General features: G+C 40.0%; 2 protein-coding genes across 2 annotated transcripts; one reads left to right on the top strand and one right to left on the bottom strand.

The window, feature by feature from the left end:
* Positions 1-43: 43 nt before the first annotated feature.
* cspp1a (centrosome and spindle pole associated protein 1a) lies at positions 44-13,200 on the bottom strand. Its single transcript, XM_085287235.1, has 28 exons — positions 12,586-13,200; positions 12,374-12,471; positions 10,664-10,744; positions 10,160-10,261; positions 9,578-9,921; positions 9,383-9,460; positions 8,681-8,766; positions 8,483-8,579; positions 7,971-8,010; positions 7,430-7,758; positions 7,222-7,346; positions 6,549-6,636; positions 6,200-6,311; positions 5,960-6,110; positions 5,754-5,855; positions 5,585-5,643; positions 5,286-5,432; positions 5,071-5,211; positions 4,890-4,988; positions 4,747-4,804; positions 4,530-4,656; positions 3,619-3,743; positions 1,872-2,006; positions 1,763-1,797; positions 1,568-1,631; positions 972-1,051; positions 776-887; positions 44-556 (listed from the first exon to the last, which is right to left on the bottom strand). Exons 1-28 carry the CDS (start codon positions 12,629-12,631, stop codon positions 429-431), a joined length of 3,189 nt encoding a protein of 1,062 aa, XP_085143361.1. The 5' UTR covers positions 12,632-13,200; the 3' UTR covers positions 44-428.
* Positions 13,201-13,802: 602 nt separating this feature from the next.
* Positions 13,803-19,159, top strand: cops5 (COP9 signalosome subunit 5). Its single transcript, XM_085287240.1, has 8 exons — positions 13,803-14,101; positions 14,357-14,591; positions 15,312-15,440; positions 15,846-15,911; positions 16,146-16,231; positions 16,372-16,483; positions 17,176-17,324; positions 18,869-19,159. The coding sequence occupies exons 1-8, from the start codon at positions 13,965-13,967 to the stop codon at positions 18,957-18,959; spliced, it is 1,005 nt and encodes a 334-aa protein (XP_085143366.1). The 5' UTR covers positions 13,803-13,964; the 3' UTR covers positions 18,960-19,159.
* Positions 19,160-20,007: the final 848 nt, after the last annotated feature.

Raw genomic sequence — 20,007 nt, 5'->3', positions numbered from 1 at the left:
CCAGCTGTTTAAGAATGATCAGCCAGGACAACATTACAGTAACATTTTTATTGCTCAAAAACACCATGACTTTATTCATTAACTGAATCCCACCTTTACAAAATGCTAATGTGCTAAATGTAGAAGGTAAAGAGGAATTGGCCACAGTGAGTTTTGTATTAACTGTTTCTTCTGTGATCTAATAGTCATTAATGTTTTTACAGACTCTGGTCTCCAATGAGAGCAAATAGAAACAGCACACAAGTAAAGTGTAAGTCAGTAAAGCACTGCACAGGAAGGACATCAGTTCTCATGAGAACCCCCACCTGCATTTGCAGAAAAGGTGGCTGTGCATTTCCAGTTTAGAGAGCCACCAATGGGAGCTGTGCAATGCAGTGTTTAAGTCTGTGTGGAGCTCCCATCCGCCTGTTTATCCTGTTGCTACAGCCTCACTGCTTTACAGCGTCTGACGTTCCGGGCCGCAGCCACAGTTCCGTGGCAACAGTGTCCACAGAGACACGCCTCCCCATGGCAGAGCCCAGCGACGACATGTCCGCTTCATCACCGGGCAGCCAGTCTGTAGGGTACAGGGGCGTATCCATCACATTTTTTTTTTTCAGTGATACTAAAAAACGCTTAAAATTTGCACATGTTGCTAAAAGCCAACAAGTATATAAAGTGGCACGATTTTTATGTTTCACTAATTTATACGGTGTTTAAGATTAGCTCCCACTTGCTATACTAGTTATAAGCCTGATCATTTAAATGCTTCCTGTAGTGAATTCTTTCGTCTTACCTTTTACGCTGTGATCACCAGAGTGGGAGTCTGGCCTCGTAATGTGGCGTTTGTTCTGGTTGTTGTGACTGGGTACTGCTGGCAGATTATCACCCCCCTTGTCAGCCACCTCCTGTAAATATATACAGAGCTTTGATATCTTAATGATGGTGATCCTTTTGATCTTAGTAAAACACAAGATGCATATCAGACATACATCATAGTTAAGTGCCGTCCTCTCCTGGTGCTCTGCTGATGGTTGAAGGGATCTCTGCTCACGTGCCTCACCACTGTAACCTGACAAAAACCCAATTGCCATGTATCATTAATTGCAAATGTCTTTACAGCCAAACAGATGGTAGGGACCTAAACTTTATTCCGTTTATCCATGCATAATATGAAAATAGTGAGAAAACCCTGAGCTTCAAAAGTATTCAAAAGCCATCAGTCTTTTTTTCTCTAATGTACCAATTGCCTGTGCTCTGGGAGTCTGCTATCACCACCCTGCAGCTGGCGTAGTCACCTTGCAACTAGCACTGGCACCAGCTGCAACACAGACAGCTGGCTGGCACGCACCACAGTTAGCCTGGCAGAGAAACCAAGAGCTAAATTGGCCTGGCACACAGAGTGTCGTAGAAAGGTATTATGAGGTTGTATGTAGAGGACTTCCCAAACCGTGTCACCTTTATGTAAAACATCTGGTGCTTTTGGGATTTTTTTTCAAAGTCTATTGTGTCCCCAGTCATGTGAACACAAGAAGGGAAATAAATGAGAGACTGTTTTTACAGACGGACCATATTCTGCCAAACTCACCAATAAAAGAACTCTCTGATGGCAATATGGGGTTTCTGTGAGTGGCACGTCCAGGGTTCTTGATCTGGGAGGAGACACAAATGCAGACAGAAAACAATAAAATCTCTACAATTAAAATTAAGCCATGCAAGACTGAATTATCTGCCAGGGTGAAAGTGCAGAATATAGTTACTGTGTAATGTGCTGATCACTTACAGGATAATAATGACCTAGTTGACGGCCCAAGAAGTCTACAGAGGAAGACAGAAGGAGGAGTTAGAGGACAAACATTTGAGGTGAAACTGATTTGTATTTGCTCACTGACCATCTTCCTGTCTCCTCATTAGCCTGATTTTGTGCTGTTGTTCACGTAGAAGGGCCTGCTGCTGAATGTCCAGACTTTGTGTGTCTGCGGGAGGGTCAGGGTACAGGGTTCGAACCTCCTCACGAGATGTCGTACCTGTAGGATAAAAGCAAGCTACGTCACATCAGGGATTGTTACTATAGGGCAGCTCTAGGCAAAGCAATTGACTAATAAATTAAATATTTGCATCAGTAAAATAATAAACACAAAGCAAAAAAAGTGTTTAGTGAAGCCAAAAAACCCATCTAGTCCTTTATCCTCTTTTGTTGGTTTTACAGCTTGCAGCTCTGAGTGTGTTTCAAACTCCAGTTTGGGAACACATCCAGTCATTTCTTTGGTAGCTTACATGAGATTCACTGTACACATGGGCAAACTGTCCGTCACTGACCGAGGCCTCAAATGACCTCATGAGATTAAAGTTTTGGTTTAGATAAAGGGAGATAGAGCACCAGTTAAAAGTCTAAACCATTTGGTGTCCTCCACACTTACAAGAACAGCATGACCAAAGTGATTGTAAACAGAATAAACACTAACTTCCTCTATGTAGCTTAGTACTGAGAATAAAAGAAAAGCATTATTAGACGTATTTGTTCTTCTTCTTTCAGCAGCTCCCTTTAGAGGTCGCCACATTGGATCATCTGCCTCCATCTCCCCATTTCTAGCATCCTCCTATGTCACAGCAACCCCCTGCATGTCCTCCTTCACTTCATCCATGAATCTTTTCTGTGATCGTCTGCAAACATCATCATCCACAGAGACTTTTGCCTGATCTCATCTGTCAGCCTCTCTGTCACCAGTGAAACAAGAAGGGGCTCAGAGCCTATCTCTGATGTAATTGTCACTCCCACCGCACACTTCACTATTGTCTTGTTGTCCTACATGCCCTGCACCACCATCACATACTTCTCCGCCCCTCAGGACTTCCTCATGCAGCACCAGAGTTCCTGTCTAGGCACCCTATGATATCCACAAAGAGTGCAACTCAATCAGTCCTTCTCTACACTTCTCCATCTTATTCCTCTGTAGTTACTCTCTTCACATCAACCCCGTTCTTTAAAAGTGGTACGGTTACACTTCATCTCCATTCCTCAGAAATCCCCTCACTCTCCAAGATTGTGTTAAACACTCTTGTTCAAAGGTCCACGGCCCTCGCTCCTAGACCTCTCGATGTCTCCCGTCTCCTTCCTCTTCAGAGTTGCCCTCACTTCCTCCTTGCTGATTCTCTGCACTTCCTGATTCTCTAACTCCATTTTCATCCACTTTCTGTCATTAACTTCATTCATGAGCTCCTCGAAGTACTCCTTCCATCTTCTCAACACACTCTCTTCACATTAGCACATTTCCACCTCTATACTTAATCACTCTAATCTGGTGGACATCTCTTCCAGCACAATTTCTCTGCCTAGTCATTCATTACAAGTCATGTTCTCCTTAGTGTCCAGCCTCACATACAACTCACTACAAGCCTTTTCCTTTGCCAGGGCCACCTCTCTCTTTGCTGTGCGCCTAGCCTTCCAGTACTCTTTTCTTCAGCTCTCCGACTATCCCACTTTTTCTTTGCCAGCCTCTTCCCGTGAATACATTCCTGAATCTATTATTATTTGTGCAATGAAAATTAAATCAGACTTACTTCAGGTTGGTACATTGTAAGAACAACAGTGGTTCTAAGAAGCATTAAAAGCTGTGTCAAAGCTGTGTCTTTTATTACCTCTGTGTTTAAGCTGGATGAACTCCCTGATGTTTTGCCTGTTAGCATGTGCATCAGCTGGAGAAGGACTCCTAGCTGAAGACAGGACAGCTTCTCTATGTGCAGATTCTCTATGTGGTCGTCTTCTACACATGAGCAAAGGAGGAAAATCCCAAATTAAACAGAACAACTACCTCTAATAACAAACAGATGTCTGTCTGAAAACGTAGCAGCAGTTCACTATGCCAAATGCTTTCTAGTTGTGCACAGTAACTATACCATTTAGCTCCACCTGCTGCACTGTCCCTGCAGTGACATAAATTAATTCTGCATTGCTATAAAACAATGAGGGCATTACGCTTGACCTGTACTTGCTGAATACATTCCAAAGCTTTTATGTTCCCTAAAGCGCTGGTCCTTCTGTGTGAGCAGTCTGTGACAAAAGAAAAGCCCAGAGACTGGCACCAGTTCAAAGGCATTTCTCAGATGATTTGCTGTAAACTTGAATACAAGCACAGATTAACAAGTGGCTTGTAAAACATTCCTGTAATTTAGCAGGGAGGGATGCAGTTACTCGACATATCGTGCTGGGCTTGGTAATAATGGGTTGAGAATATTCTAAATAGCAACATGGCTACTGTAGTGCTCCACAGCAATTCACTGAGGAAAGACATGGGTCACTTCATTTTTTCCAAGCACAGTAATACATACTTCACTACAAATATCAAATCAAGATCACACTTTAACAGCCCAGAGTTAGTATTGTGTCTTCACTTCACAACATCTGGGGGTTAATTGGGTTAAATTCAACATAGCAGCGTCTCTAAATGTCTTAATATTAGCCTGGCACAAAAGATAGAAATCCCTGTTATTTTGGGTCTGTTATACCTGCACACATCCCCCTGCTGTTCAGTGCTGCCTGACTGCAGTACCTGTTTACCAGATTGTAGTGGGTCTCGTGTGAATCCGTGCGACCCATCTGAACCTCCAGTTGTCGCTGCTCTTTCCTCAGATAACCACGGAGGGCTGACAGCTTTCTGATTACTTCCTGTTGATCATCTGAAGCATGACAGGGGAGTGAAGGCAGAGCAAGGATCAGAAAAATAAATGTTTATGATTTGCACGCACAGAGGTTAAGACAAATCTTACCCTGCTGGCTGGGAATTTCATCGGGTGGTCGGTGGTGCGGTGCTGACACTGAGCGATTCTGTGAATGCATGTTTTTTTATTATAGAGTTATCATAAAGGGTAAAATGTGAAAATATTTGCAATCTTTGCGATGAGTTACTCACAGTTCTGGATGGCCGCTGGCTCAAAACAGAGGAGGGCCTATATGGCGCAAGATTTGCCAGCTTTTTCTGCAAGGTTGGGATAGGCGGAGAGGGCTGCCTCTGCAGGACAACAAGTAAAATGTCATTCTTTGACAAAGACACAGCGAGCTATAGCACTCCTGTCTTTTCGTGCTTACTGTACCTCATAATTCAACCGTGAGTCTTTCTCCACCCTGGTGGTCTGAGGTACCTTCTTAGTCTCTTTTTCCTGCATCACCACCTTTTCTTGCTTCTGGCGATGTGTTTCAGCTTCATGGATCCAGCCTTGGTTTTTCAGCTTGTGCTGCAGAGAGTAGATAAAACTATAAAGAAGGAGAAATGATGAAGGACTCTTTATAAAAGAAACAAGCTCATCACCTCAGTCCTCCTTTTCTCTTTCCTTTGCTCCTCCTCATATTCCTCCTGTAAGCGTGCCCTCTGCATGGCGAGCCTCTTCTCTTCTTTCGCCTCCTCAATTCTAATCTGTTCTCTTTCCTCTTGCTGTTTTCTCTTGTTTTCCTCTATCTGTTTGAAATGCACAGTTACAGTTAATTTACAACTTTTTTAAAGTGTTGAGAATACAGGTTGCTGTAAGTCTAAAAGCATTTCATTTCATCCTGCAGTTCATCAGTACCCTCTCCTATCATCCATCTACAGACTGAGGCCCCGGGACCTACCTGCTGTTTCAGGGCTGCTCTGTAACTGTCCTGCTGTTGAAGTGTCTCATCCTTGAAACCTGTAAAAGGTGAAAACAATTTAAAACAGAAAAGACAGAAAGCCATAAGCTATAGATCTACAAAGCATATAAAATGCACAGCCACTGAAATATTAGGAAGATAACATTACCTGTTAGTCGATGGGAAATGGGAGAACTAGTTTCAGTGCCAGGAGTGGGCACAGGATTCCTATATGATGCCTCATTGATCCTGTGCATGTGATTCAGGTCACCTAAAGGCAGCAAAACATTCATTAAAACATGTTACATTAATATCTGTTGATCAAACACATTAAATTATCTGGCCTCCGGTGAACACCATTACAATAAAACTTACTAACAAGGTTGCCTTTTTGGTCTCTAATTGGAGCGCCTCCTCCTCCACTTCTCCCCCAGGGGTTGTATGCCCTCATCTCAGCCTGTATCTTGGCATTGAGTCGTGCTGTTTCTTCTTTCTCTAGTCTTCTGTGCTCCTCTCTTTCTTTAATCTGGGCCCCAGACACAATTTTCAAAGGATGAAACCATGACACCGCTATAACAGAACATGTGGTTTCTTCATGGAGCTATAACAATGTACCTGCTGTCTGAGTGTCTCTTGGTAGCTCAGTACACTCTCTCTCCTCTGCTTTGACTTTTCTGCATGAAGTTCTTCAAAAACCAGAGCAGATGCTCCATGTTGATGAGTTTCTCTGGAAGCAGACAGAGTAGCAAATGGCAAGGAGATATAAGTACAGAAGGTAGTGATAAGTATTCAGTTTGTGAAGACCCTCTTCCGGAAGAGAGAAAAGATCTACTGGGTTGCTGCTAGCAGAGATGAGGGCATTTAATGCAGCTTTACTGAATAAAATCTATATTAACATCAACATGCTGAAAAAATTAACATGTTTTACAAAAAAAACTCCAAAGGTGCTGGGAAGGTCACTGACTCATTTTGGCCACTGGATCTGAGAGGACGCATTCTCTGAGACAGAATCTTGGAATTCTCAGACTGCCGATTCCCCCCGGGCAGACCATCTGATGTAGAAAATACAAAAATATAAGATAAAGAATGCACACGATTCAAGAGCTTCATGAACTATCTGCTGCCACTGACTGCCACAAACAAAGCTCAAATAAAGAGCAGGAATTTGGCAGTAATATTAAAATAGAAAAGAAATAACTGTAACCAAACACACCACTCGCATATAGTATTATCATTAATGTTGCCTTCAGCTGTAGAAAAGGAGAAACAGTAACATTACTGTTTTCATGAATGTTGCTTTAAGCTTTTCTGAAGCTTAAAGCGACATTCATATGATTTGCATGGAGGTGACAGTTGCGTTAAGTGCAGCAGGTCATCTATCACAGTAAATGTAAGGGTTTATTTTAATTTTGTTAATAGGTTGTTGCAGTTTCTTTTTAATGTTGACTTTACACAAACTGGATAGCAACACGTTTTTCAACTCCAGCAATCTAAACATCACCACACTGAAATCAAACCAGTCGTTGTCTGCTTTAAAAACTGCTAGCAATAATCAACAACATAAGTCTAAAAAAAATGTGGATAAAAACAAGAAACATTTAGTAAATACATATTTGTGAAACAGATAGTTACATTACTTGGATTGTGAGGAAGATGAGGATCTAATGGATTCCTGGTTCCATAGTAGTAATAATCTGCATCATATGGAGTCTTGTAATTGTGAGGTACAATGGGAGGTAAAGGAGGAGCAACACTCGCAACCCTGAAACAGAGTTACCAACACTCCAGTGAGTGTATAGCAGGGCTGCTAATTTTATTCATTTAATCGAAGCAAATGTGAGCTACCTTGGGATGGTCACCTCTCCTAGGATGTTTGAGAAGTCTCTGTGGTAGTCCTCACTAAAATAGTCCAGTGAGGGGACACCTTGCGGTAATTCCATCCCATTTGAAGGCACAGTCTTCCCAGACAGTTGTCTGAGAGCTGTAATCAAGTCCACCTGGGACTTTCCTGGGGGGGCTCTCTCATCTGCATTCTCAGTGGGTTTGCCATTTTCAAGACTGGGATTTAGGTGCTTCCCTTCGGCCTCTAGATCTTTTCCTAGCTTGTGAAGAACATCCTGGCTCAGGCTGTTATAGTGACAATTCACAGACCCTAGCTGCTGTATTCGGTCAGGCTGGAACAGATTACGTGTGGTCCAGAACACAATCATCAAAGAAAGACAACATATATATCGAGGATAAGATTAGGTGGTACTTCTTTCAAGAAATTTCTCCAAGACTCCACAACCTATGAAAGTTATAATAACAAATCCAGACCTGACACAAACATTATGTTTCTGCTGTTTAAAGGTTTTGCTAGCCAGATCTTTTAATGCTATTCTCCTACCTCTTTCTCAGGGTCAACTCTCAGCTCAAGTCTTTTCTCCCTAAAGAGAAAAAAAGGACAGAGAACAACGTCACAGGCTTGATGTTGTTTTCTATGTCTTCTTTTTTATTCAGCTGCTCCCTTTAGGGGTCTCAACAACATGATCAACAGCCTCCATCTCACCCTATCCCTAGCATCCTCCTCTGTCACACCCCTCCGCATGTCCTCCTTCATGACATCCAGAAATCTTCTCTGTGGTCTTCCTTGTTTCCTCCTGCCTAGCAGCTTCATCTTCAACACCCTTCGTCCAATATATGTGCTATCCCTCCTCTCCACATGTCCAAACCATCTCATCCTTGCCCCTTCTAACTCTCATCACTTCTCTTCTTAACCTAGCTTCGACAGGTCTTTTCTAAGTTAAGAAGAGAGGTGACCAGCGATCAGTAGTTTGAGTTCATGCTTTGTAGATCATAAGGGTTGAGCTAGCTTAAAGGACTCTGATGAAAATGATGATTTTGAGAATAAATACTTACTCCATCTTCTTCCTCTGCTTTTCAGCAATTTGTCTCAGTAACTCCTGCCTGTATTGTTCTTTCCTCATCTGAGTTGTCTCCTGCTCTTCTGTTATTCCTGCATCAAGACGTAGAGTCATTAAAATACTGCTTAAGTTCTGAAATATGACTTTAATTGATAAATTGCATTTATTATCTGTGTAGTAAGAATGTTTTTACCTATCAACAGTCCAGTAGCAAAATCAGCCTTATCCTTCCTGACAGCAGATCTTGCAGCCATCTTCATGCTGGCTGGCACTTGAACACTATTGAATACAGATACACAAACAGAACGGGACTCTCCATAAGAGTCACCCAATTACTGACAGCATGTAAGGGTAACATCACTGCAATAACTTCCTCTTTAAGCCACACCCAGCTACGATTTTATGTCACACAGTGGCTGCAGAGCTTTGAGGGCTATAACTCAGAGACAGAGAGCAAAGGCTTGTGCTTCATCAATCCAGCTCTTCTGATAAACTCTAGGGTGAGCAATTTTTTGCCTGGAAAAGGGCCAAGGCTCACTCTCTATCACAGCACCTCATGTTACCAGGTTACTGAATGTAGTTCAGGAACAATGAAATGCAACAGCAGGCAAAAGTGTTGAAGAGCAATAACTGAATATGGCAGCAGATACCAGTATAATCAATTATGGTACTGATGGTATTGATTCTGAAAATTTATGAGACTTTCCAGGGGGATGTTGTTGGCCGCCCTTGTCTATATGTGACCACTGTTTCATCATCATAAATCACATTGCTGCAAAACCTTTTGCCCAGGGCAAAGCATTTATGAGCTAACATTATTGCTAGTGTACAGTTAGGAGCTGAGATCATTAACAGCTTTCTAGAAGCAGGGGTCAAAAAACATAAACTTGCTTACTCAGACTTCCAAATTGTGTCATTGGTCTTCTGATGAGAAACTGTAGGAGCCGCTGTCTCCTTTATGTCCTGAGAAGCCCTGCCATAGAAACAGACAGGACAGTGAAATTTGGCAGAGGAGCAATCTGATCTCATTTATATGGTAACGGATGAAACTACCAGTAATTCAAATCATTTTCCAGAAAAAAAAGGATACTTCTTCACTCTGCACTCTTGCGCTGTCATCTCCTCTTTGTACCCAGGCTCTTGAGTGTGCCTGTCGTTCCTCCTCCTGTATCTCAAATCAAACTCATCCCCTCTGTCTGTGTTTAGCTCGTCTTCAGAGCTGTAGGGCTCTGCTCTGAAGATTTGCCAGCGTCTTCGCCGCCTCTGAACTGGACTCCTGATTTCTCCATCGTTGAACACCTCGGTCAGAGCGGAAGCATCTTTCCTCTCATTGTGACTGGGGACTATGTTTGTGTGGGTATGTTTGTGAGGGGATGACAGGGGAGAGGCTGGGGGAGAAATTTTCAAGCCATCTGAAGCGTGAATCTGTCCAGGCTGAAAATGAAAATGTGAGGAAGAAATTCAATGTGAAAAAAGATTTACTTTGTAACAGAGTGCTTTTCGTTATTTGTCTTTCAAGTACTCAGTGAGCTGTATCTACCTGATAAATGGAGAAGCATTTCTACTGATAGAGAATCCTTTAAAGTGTGCTATAAAAATTGCATGGATTATTGCACCAAACACACTAGCGTTATTGTGCACGATCTGCCTATTGAGTCATCAGTCTTCTTACCTTGGGACTGACAGAAGACGTTCTCCTCTTTACCGTTCTGATTTGAGCTTGTTCTTGGAGGAAGAGGTTGTATTCTTTATTTCTCTCCTCTCTCAGTTTTTCCTGCAAGAGAAAAAACAAAAAGTCAGAGTCAAGCAGCCACACCGCTCAGTTAAGCTCATGTGACACTTAGAATTTAAGGAAATACAAAACTTAAAGAATACCATCTTCTATCAAAAGAAGATACATATTTCTGCTTGCACACATTCGAGTGACGATGAGGTTAAGGCTATATTTTTTGCCTCAATATTTCAAAAATGCTTGCATCAATACTTATCAACATTCAGCTTGTCGTGCACATATAGACGCCTGAAATCCCTCTTAACTTTTGTTTGTAAGTTCACGGTCTTATATAAAGAAAATCAGTTGCCATGAAGCGCGCAGCACTGTGCAGTCAGCAGTTTGTATCAGTTCTAGCTGAAGAGCTAAAGCTCTACTTTGATGACTGAATGAATGCAGGCACACCTTTACAGATATCCTCTCATCAATCGGTAGTGACACTCCATCAAGTTGTTGTTGAGGCTCTTTACTTTTCAGATCCGTTTTCTGCAGGAAGAATAAGAGATTTGCTGTGTGTACGCAAATGCAACACAGAGGCAACTTAGTTAAACACAGACATAAACTCACCAGCCACTTTGCTAGGTAAACCTTTTCAGCTGCTCATTAATGCAAATACAAAATCAGCCAATCACATGGCGGCAGCTCAGTGCATTTGGGCATGTAGACAGGGTGAAGACGATCAGCTGAAGCTCAAATCAAGCATCAGAATGGGGAAGAAAGGTGATCTAAGCTACTTGAATGTGGCATAGTTGCCGGTGACAGATGGACTGGTCTGAGTATTTCAGAAACTGCTGATCTACTGGGTCAGTCTGAATCCAGGGAGCAGTAGTTCTCTGGGTGAACATGTCTTGTTGATGCCAGAGGTGAGATAAGGGAAGAATAGCAATGATTGCTTCAAACTGATAGGAAGCAAACAGTAACTCAAATAACCCTTTGTTACAACCAAGGTATGCAGAAGACCATGTGAACCTTGAAGTAGATAAGCTAAAGCAGATAGTGGTGGTGTAATGGTGTGTGGGATGTTTTCTTGGCAGACTTTGGGCCCTTTAGTACCAACTGATGATACTACGTATATACAGCCTACGTGAGTATTGTTGCTGACCATGGCCATCATTGTATGACCATGAGTATCCATCGTCCGATAGCTGATTTCAGCAGGAAAACACTCCACCATGTCATAAGGCAAAATCTTGTTCAATCTATGCCATTTAGATTGCCAAAATGGTTCTAATGTGGCGTTAGGAAGGTATACCTAATAAAGTGGCTGGTGAATGTATTTTCGTAACGATTTCTGATATGTCATTCCAGATAACAAGTTCCCGTGTTCCAGACAATTTTAAGATTAGGATTTAAGATTTATTAAGTCTTAAATGTAACACTAATAAAAAGGAAATGTCTAAAATGCACATTTAGGTGTTTTATTCCATTCTGTCAATTGGATATGTATGCAAATTAGCACATATTTAATCTATGTTAATCGGACACCAATTTTTTTTTTTTAAATAATTCAGCATAAGCTTCAAAAAACTTGCAATACATAAAATTATTATCTTAATATAAGTAATCAGCTGTTGAAATTTCATTGTGACTGTGATTCATTGTGCTTTTCCTTCTACAGTGAGCTACAAATTGTCACTTCGGTGGCACTTACATAAAGCAAAGATTTCCAGTTTTATCTAACTTGATGTTCTGACTTTAGGTTAATTATTTTTCATATAATGTTTAGTCTACTATTTAACAATTTATTACAACAGTGAATGAAAATAACTCAGTAAAAGGTTTATACTCTAATGCCTTTGTGTGGTGCTCTGTTGTTTATTTCTCTTTTTTTATATTGAGATTGCTTGTTGTTGTTTTTTTGTTTTTTTTAATTGTGCATCTTTTACCTCACTAAGCCAGTTTGTCTTGGCATGTTTTTTAAATTTTATTTTAATAAGCTATTCTGATTTATTTAAGACCTTTTCTTATAGGTTATATATAATTATATGCCTGATGTAACAGTAAATTCCTATTGTTTTGGCTAAATGAACTATATATTATTTTATCTATACATGTTCAGATTTTTATTTTATTTATTTATTTATTTATTTATTTATTTATTTTGCGTCGTCACACCCTGGATATATAGTTTCTGTAGTCCAGCTGGAGCTCCCGCTGAAGTTTCTGCTTCTTCCTTTCATACTCGGTACCCAGCAGATGGCTTAAGCCAATACCTGGGAAATACGGCATATATAGAGTAGACTGTACAATAAAAACAGGAAACTATTCACTAAACACTACAGGCTTAAATAATGCAGCCAATTCACTACTACAGCCTTGTACAGTACCTCTGTCGGGATTGGGGTTTACTCCTAGAGCTGCTGCTGAAGTCATATTTACAGCATTGTGTAATTTGCACCATCTGACCCTGACTGTGGAGAAAAACTCGCTGAAACACCGATTTGTTTATTAAAAAGCAACATGTGATTAAAAGAATTCCTTTGTTTGTTTGTTTGCTTGTTTGTTTGTTTTTACTCACCGGTTGATTAGTTTACACCTATAAACGTTGCTTCGCAAGTCCTTGATCACATATGGCGGGGAGTTTTTTCTTCATGCTTCTCAAAAAAAAAAAAAACGTCCAATCGTGATACACAATACACCCAATAAGGCAAACACTGGACTTAATGTTTATATACCCCATAATGGGGTATATGAACATGCGCGTCTATTTTAAAGTTCGGATGTAACTCTGGCTAGACAAATAACAAGACCAAATAACACGATATATATCAATAATTCTTAAATTTCCACACACAGCTCAAACCTATCCGACCGATCTTTCACAGCGAGCCCAAAGCGTCATTCCGTTGCCATGGGCAACCATGACACAAACCTTCTCCTGGGAGAGGCTAGCAAACACATCTAACACAAACATTCTAGAAAAATATGTCTAATATAGTCCAAATGTTAAGTCTTTAATAACTCTGCAATATTTAACACTAGGATCTGAATTTTCTGTTTCTTTTTAATCGTCTTTAAACAACATAAAACCAGGCAAAGTTTATTAACAACATGTTAATAAACTTAACATACTGCTGTTGTCTAAAAATGATACCATCTAGCCTTACCCAGCAGCCCTTTAGGCTAATTAATAGCCCTTTAACTTACTAGCTACGGCCTTCCTCCAGAATAGTATTGCCTAATTATTGAATACTAGCTTCAGTTTTATTGACTCATTAAATACTTCAGCTCCCAGTACAGTGCTGAGGCTCTAAGAAAAAAGCCCTGACAAATAGATGTAGGTACCTTTCTAAAAAGCGCCGCTAGATGTCAGTGCGTCCCCAGAAGTTAGTTTGACGTCGTCGCAGGACTAAACCATGGCTTCCGTCACAGGGGTAAATATATTCTAATAAGAGTAATAAATAAGATACAAATATGATTAATGAATGCAATATCACCATATATCATTGCGTTGTAGTGTTAAGAGATGGCATATAACAAATAAACACATCAGTGGTAAATATGTGTAATATGAAAACGAACGTCCCCGTCGATTTCACTTTGTTGCGTTGGTATCGCTCACTGTCATGGCTCCTTGAGCGAGTGGCTATCAGCTCCTAAAACGTTATCAAAATCTTTGGGGGAGAAATACAGCACTTCTTCCCTTATTTAAAGAAAAAAATCGGGTTTTTTTACGGCTCGGGTTTTGCTTGGATACATTATTAACATGGCGGGGAGCAATACGGCTCAGAAAACATGGGAGCTGTCTAACAGCATGCAGGAAGTTCAGAGCATTGATGAAATTTACAAATATGACAAAAAGCAACAACAAGAAATCCTCGCTGCGAAACCATGGACGAAAGAGTGGGTGCAAAACAACATTGTGGTATTTAGGTTTCTGTCTAAGTATTTAGGTGATTGCTGAGCTGCCGTATTCGTATTAAATGGTGTTCGTTGGTAGTTTATTGTTGGAACATTAGTGGTAGCTTAGCTACAAACTAGCAAACCGGTCTTTATGTTAGTAGCAGTACAGCAAACTGGATGTGTATCTACAATATACGCACTGCTTAATATTATCTAACATCAATACAAATACATTTGTCATTGTTCACCTTTTAGTCACCACTACTTCAAGTACTGCAAAATCTCAGCTTTGGCCCTGTTGAAGATGGTAATGCATGCCAGATCTGGAGGAAACCTGGAGGTGATGGGCCTCATGCTGGGAAAGGTGGACGGTGAAACCATGATCATCATGGACAGCTTTGCTTTGCCCGTGGAGGGCACAGAGACCAGAGTTAACGCCCAGGCGGCAGCCTATGAATACATGGCTGCCTATATTGAAAATGCCAAACAGGTGGGACATTGACTTCCACGCACATAAAGAGCATCGTGTTTGAATTATGACTTAGAAAGAAGGAACCGAACTATAGCCTAAATAAAATCAGACTTGATTTCATCTGAGACATTAACTTAATACTTTCTGTGAATGTCACTGGCTTACAACCATTTTTTTTTTAACTTAAGGAAGAGTGTTTCAGCTGCTTTAGAAAAATCTTTAACTTAATATCAATAAGATTTTTACAAACTATAAAGGGATTATTTGAAGCATTACTGTCTTTTGATAGTATTAATATTCTGATAACCATATATAACCACATTTGTCTGCCTTTTCCCATGCTGAGTATACGATTACTTACCTCTAACCTATTTTCAAGCACTTTATTGTAGTTAATGTTGCAACCCAAGAAGCAGGAATACAGTATAAATATATTATAAGGTTAATATGATTTGCACTCTTTTATATTATCTAGGAATAATTGTAAAGTTTTGTGTAAATTGTACTATGTTATGAGGTTTCTCCAGTCCCTGTTTAACATACACTATCCAATACTCTAATGAATTCAAGTGACTACACGAATGTGGAGATATTTTTTCTTAAAAGAAAAAGGAAAGATAGGAAAATGCTACTTTAGATAAGGATAAAAACTGCAAACTGTGTCAAATACAATCATGTTACTGACATCTTACACTGCTCTAAAGAAGATATGATTTTATATTATCTACAATTCCTCAGGTTGGCCGGCTGGAGAATGCGATAGGCTGGTACCACAGTCATCCAGGCTATGGATGCTGGCTCTCCGGCATAGATGTCAGCACCCAGATGCTCAACCAACAGTTTCAGGAGCCTTTTGTGGCTGTTGTGGTAAGATGGGAAATAGTAACCAGTTTTATTTTGAAGCTAATGGCTTTTTGTTTGTTTTTTTAACTGTGACTTCTACTTTCCCACTTTTCAAATGGAGCTTATCCCATATCCCACATCCCATTAATGTGGGTGTAACTGAGAAGGGGGGAAGATTACTGATGGATGAGTTGTAGATTTGCATGTAGTACTGATGAATATTTTGCTATTACAACCACATTTGCTATTTACACTTCATTTGGTTTAGCGGCGCTTAAATGCCAGGGGCGTCATGTAATTAAGTGTGTATTTTCAGCACACTGACAGCCCCAGTAAAAAGGCTCCTGGTGGCCACATTTGAGTAGTCCCTAGAGGTTTGTGTGACCCCTGACTCTGTTTTCCTGTTCTACTGTATCTTGCTTCCTATAGATTGATCCCACTCGGACTATTTCTGCAGGGAAAGTCAACCTCGGTGCCTTCAGAACCTACCCGAAGGTAAAGCAAAGACTTTAGCAGCAGTCCTCTTTGGTCTTTAGTAAAATCACAAAATATCTGTTTTTTCATTCTTCTTGTGCATAGCTGTATTTGATTATTTGAGACATTTTTATATACTGATTTTATTGTTGTGTATTTGTTAAGAATATATTTATAATTTTTTTTCAGTCACTCTGTATTCTTAATTCCTTATTACTGTAGTAAGTACTTAGTATTTCCTTTTTGGATTTTTAGGGTTACAAACCCCCTGATGAGGGACCCTCAGAATATCAGACTATCCCCCTGAACAAGATTGAAGACTTTGGTGTACACTGTAAACAGTGAGTATTTATATTTGCTACAGTATTGTACCGGATCAAATACTTGTGTAGCATGTACCGTATCACACATTTTTTATTGTTTACTTTATTTTCAGTACTTGCATATGCGCTTCTTTTTTCTCTGTCGCTCTCCTTTTTAGGTATTACGCCTTGGAGGTTACTTACTTTAAGTCCTCCCTCGATAGAAAGCTCCTGGAACTCCTTTGGAATAAATATTGGGTTAATACCTTAAGTTCTTCAAGTCTCCTCACGGTATGTAGGGCATTTCAAAAATCAAAATGTTTGCTATTTGTTTGACATTTTGATTTATGGTTAATTATTACTCTATAACTCATTTAGACATGTGGTCACCAGCTTGTGATGTCATGATTTATTGCTGCTTATTAGCTAAGCGTCCGTGTTTGTTGATTTTAGTAATAAGCTGTACATGAACTTTTTTTCACAATGGAGATAAGTATTAAAGCTGGAGCCGACTCTATGATGCTCCTTTTCCCCCTTGCTGTTCGTTTGCCCCTCATGTAAATTTGCATTGTGGATGCAGGAACTCTGTCCTGAGCTTGACTAAACAGTCTAAATAGGCATCAGGCTTGTCCAAACAGTTGGTTTTTTGGCGTTTTGGATGAAGATGAATTGACTAGATGTCAAGAACGGGCTGCTTTATGGGTGACGGGCTTTGTCAGTTGCTACACTGTCACCCCAGCCAGGGGCCTCCCTTGTCATTGTGTTTTAATTACCTTTTCTACCATAAACACGGCCTCACCTTAAGCAAACCTTTCACTGACTTCTTTTCATTCACCACAACCCATAAAGTGTTCCTCTGGCTTTTTAGACATATTTGTTGCCATTCTGCAAAAAAAGAAAAAAAAAGGAAAATCTGTTATCAAGCTTTTAGTGACAAATTGTGCATGAGTCAGTTTCTGTGTGTTTGTGTGTTGCATGGTCAGAACTCGGACTACACCACGGGCCAGGTGTTCGACCTGTCAGAGAAGCTGGAGCAGTCGGAGGCCCAGCTGGGCAGAGGCTGCTTCATGCTCGGATTAGACACACACGACAGAAAGTCTGAGGACAAACTGGCCAAAGCAACACGAGACAGGTGGGTTTTATTTTCGATAGAATGCTTTAGTAAAATTAAATGTCAGCTTAATTTATTTTGGGCACTGTAACTTAAGTATGATATAATATGACTGTAAATGTATAAATAATATCCCACTAGATGAATAAAGTGGTCAGTGGTGTTGCTTTCAATTATGTAATCATATTTTCTACTTGTGTGATATATATTATTTTTTCCACTGACCTTATAACTGGCTTGTTTTCTTTTATTTCGAGCAGTATTTTTATCACATCCTCAAATTAAATGTCAGTCTTTTTTAAATCTGGCATTGATTAGGTGTTAAGGACAGTAGTTTATTTTTGTGTTTGTTGCTAAATTAATCTAAAATTTGTTTCTTAATCAGACCAGTGTTGCTTAGCAGTAATAATTCAGTGCTTTAAGATACTTTTTAATCAGTTATTATGCAAACTGACCCCATTTGGCTATTTCAAATTTCTTGATATAGTTTCTAATAGAATCCAGCTCAGTAATGTCTTTATGAACTCCGCCAAGGTGGTCATGTTTTTGGGAGCATTTTCGTGTGTCATTCTTTCTGTGTGCAAACAGCTTCAAAATGTTTGAATTCATTTAGATAAACTTTGTTGGGGTGTAAGGTGGCATCATGGTAACAATCCATTAAGATTTTCCTTACATCCACTCAGGCCTTCAAGGTCAACTTAATGATTTATTGCCTGAAAATTGACAAAAAGCCTTATAACTTAGAAGCTATGATTCTTACAAGTGTGGTATAAAAAGCACCATATAAGGATTTAAAATATCATGTCATATTTGACCTCTGACCTCTCCTTCAGGGTCAATAGATTGATCTGAAGGTGATAATGATGCTATATAGAGAGATTTAAAACAGTTTCTTTCAGCAATTGTTTGTATTGACAACATAGAGGCATATTAGGAATGACATATAGAGTCTAAGTAACACGTTACTATATTATGAATTTGTTATGCACATTACAATAATAGGTTATAACTGTTTAAATACGTAATTTGAATACACAGAATATGTTAGAATAAGTATTTTTTAAAAACAAACTTCTGCTGAAAAACCTTTTTTTTTCACTTTTTTATTATTAAATATTTAAACTAAACAATGAAGTAAATGCTACACTTGTACTATATCCACATGAATTTAAAAAACGGGTTTCATCAGGGCAAATAATGTTGATAGTGGTTTCAGTTTCAGTTTCATCTTTTAGTGGCTCTATAATGTAGTGGTTTAAACCTTCAGCTGTCAAGCTAAACATCCCCGGCTTCAGGATAGGACACAGGAAGGCCAAATCACACACGGCGAGCTACCTGCTGTGGCGACCCCTCGTGAATACGAGTGCAGTCGAAAGTAGCTTTAGTTTCAGTGATATCTGATACATACACCCACTACGAATGTCTGCAAACAGCAACGTTACCTTTAAAAAGTCTGCTGACACCACTTTAAATGTCATATCCCTTTATGCTGCATCTGTTTTCCTTTTCTTTTTTCCCCCCTGGATTAAATGCTGATCTTCATTTCTCTCTGTGGTTTATTTTAGCTGCAAGACAACCATAGAAGCGATTCATGGTCTGATGTCTCAAGTCATTAAGGACAAACTCTTCAATCAAATCAACACGTCTGGCAATTAAACCTCAGCCACAAGGCCATTTGAATTACACCTGGAAATGTGTTCTTGTGCATGCCCGGTGCTTACTGATTCATGGTGTATGTTTAACTGCTAAGAGTAGCATCATCTGTTATTTCTCTTGGGAGTGCTTTTCTATTCATTTTTCCTTCATGTAGGTAAGAATTAGAAGACACGTGCAAAAAATAAAACTTAAAAAAAGCAGCATTTTGTGTTTTTGTTTTTTTTTTGTTTCTTTGTTTCTTTGTTTTATATAAGGCAAAGTGTAGCTGGGACAGTGATCGGTTTCAGTGGAAGGTGGATTAGATGTACACTGCTGTCCAAATGTTTACTCTTTAATGCATAATATTATATTCTCAATGCCCAAGGCACGGCGGCATCTTTTCACACATAGCCCTGATTCAGCACAACATTTAAATAACACATCGGTGTGGTCACATTTAACGCTCAGTCTAACCTAGCACCAGTCAGTCATTCAAGTGGTGTAGCCTGTCATAGCATTACATAATGGAACAACAAACTACAGCTTCTGCTTAGGCTCAGCGGGAATCGACTGCCATGCGTGAGATGTCTCTGCGGAGTTGCTCCCAGCACAGTTTGGCCCTCGGTGGTATGCTGTGGCAGAGCGGCCAGCTCGTCAGGTTGTGGTGTGGCAGTGATGCAGGGCAGAAACAGAAGCCGTGCACACTGGGGTCCATTCACCCGACGCGCCTGCTCTCCATCGAAGCAGACACTCGCCGAGTCTGCCTTTCTTTCTTTTCCCTTTTTTTTTTCCTGTTCCTTTGGCCTGGGGTTGTGTAATGTCTTTTTCTATGGTATTGTAATGGCTACATGTATATTTTTGATGTCATGTATTGCAGAGGAGAGAATCCCAGTGGGAGAGTGGAGGTGGCTGTTTTTTCTCATAAGCATGAGCTTTGGCACCACTTGCTATAATGATTTTACTTAACCATGATTTAACCCGTGTCTTAAAACTGAGAACTTTTGGTGTACTGGTTTACGAAGATGGAACTTATTAGATTAGATTTCATGAAGTTTAGGAATATGAAATC

This window comes from Mchenga conophoros, linkage group LG9 (assembly GCF_057382185.1).
Source record: "Mchenga conophoros isolate Kocher_MC1m ecotype Shallow Benthic linkage group LG9, M_conophoros_male_GT1.1, whole genome shotgun sequence".
Taxonomy (NCBI): Eukaryota; Metazoa; Chordata; class Actinopteri; order Cichliformes; family Cichlidae; genus Mchenga; species Mchenga conophoros.
Note: the sequence above shows the minus strand (reverse complement) of the source record. Positions and strands in the feature narration are given on the sequence as shown.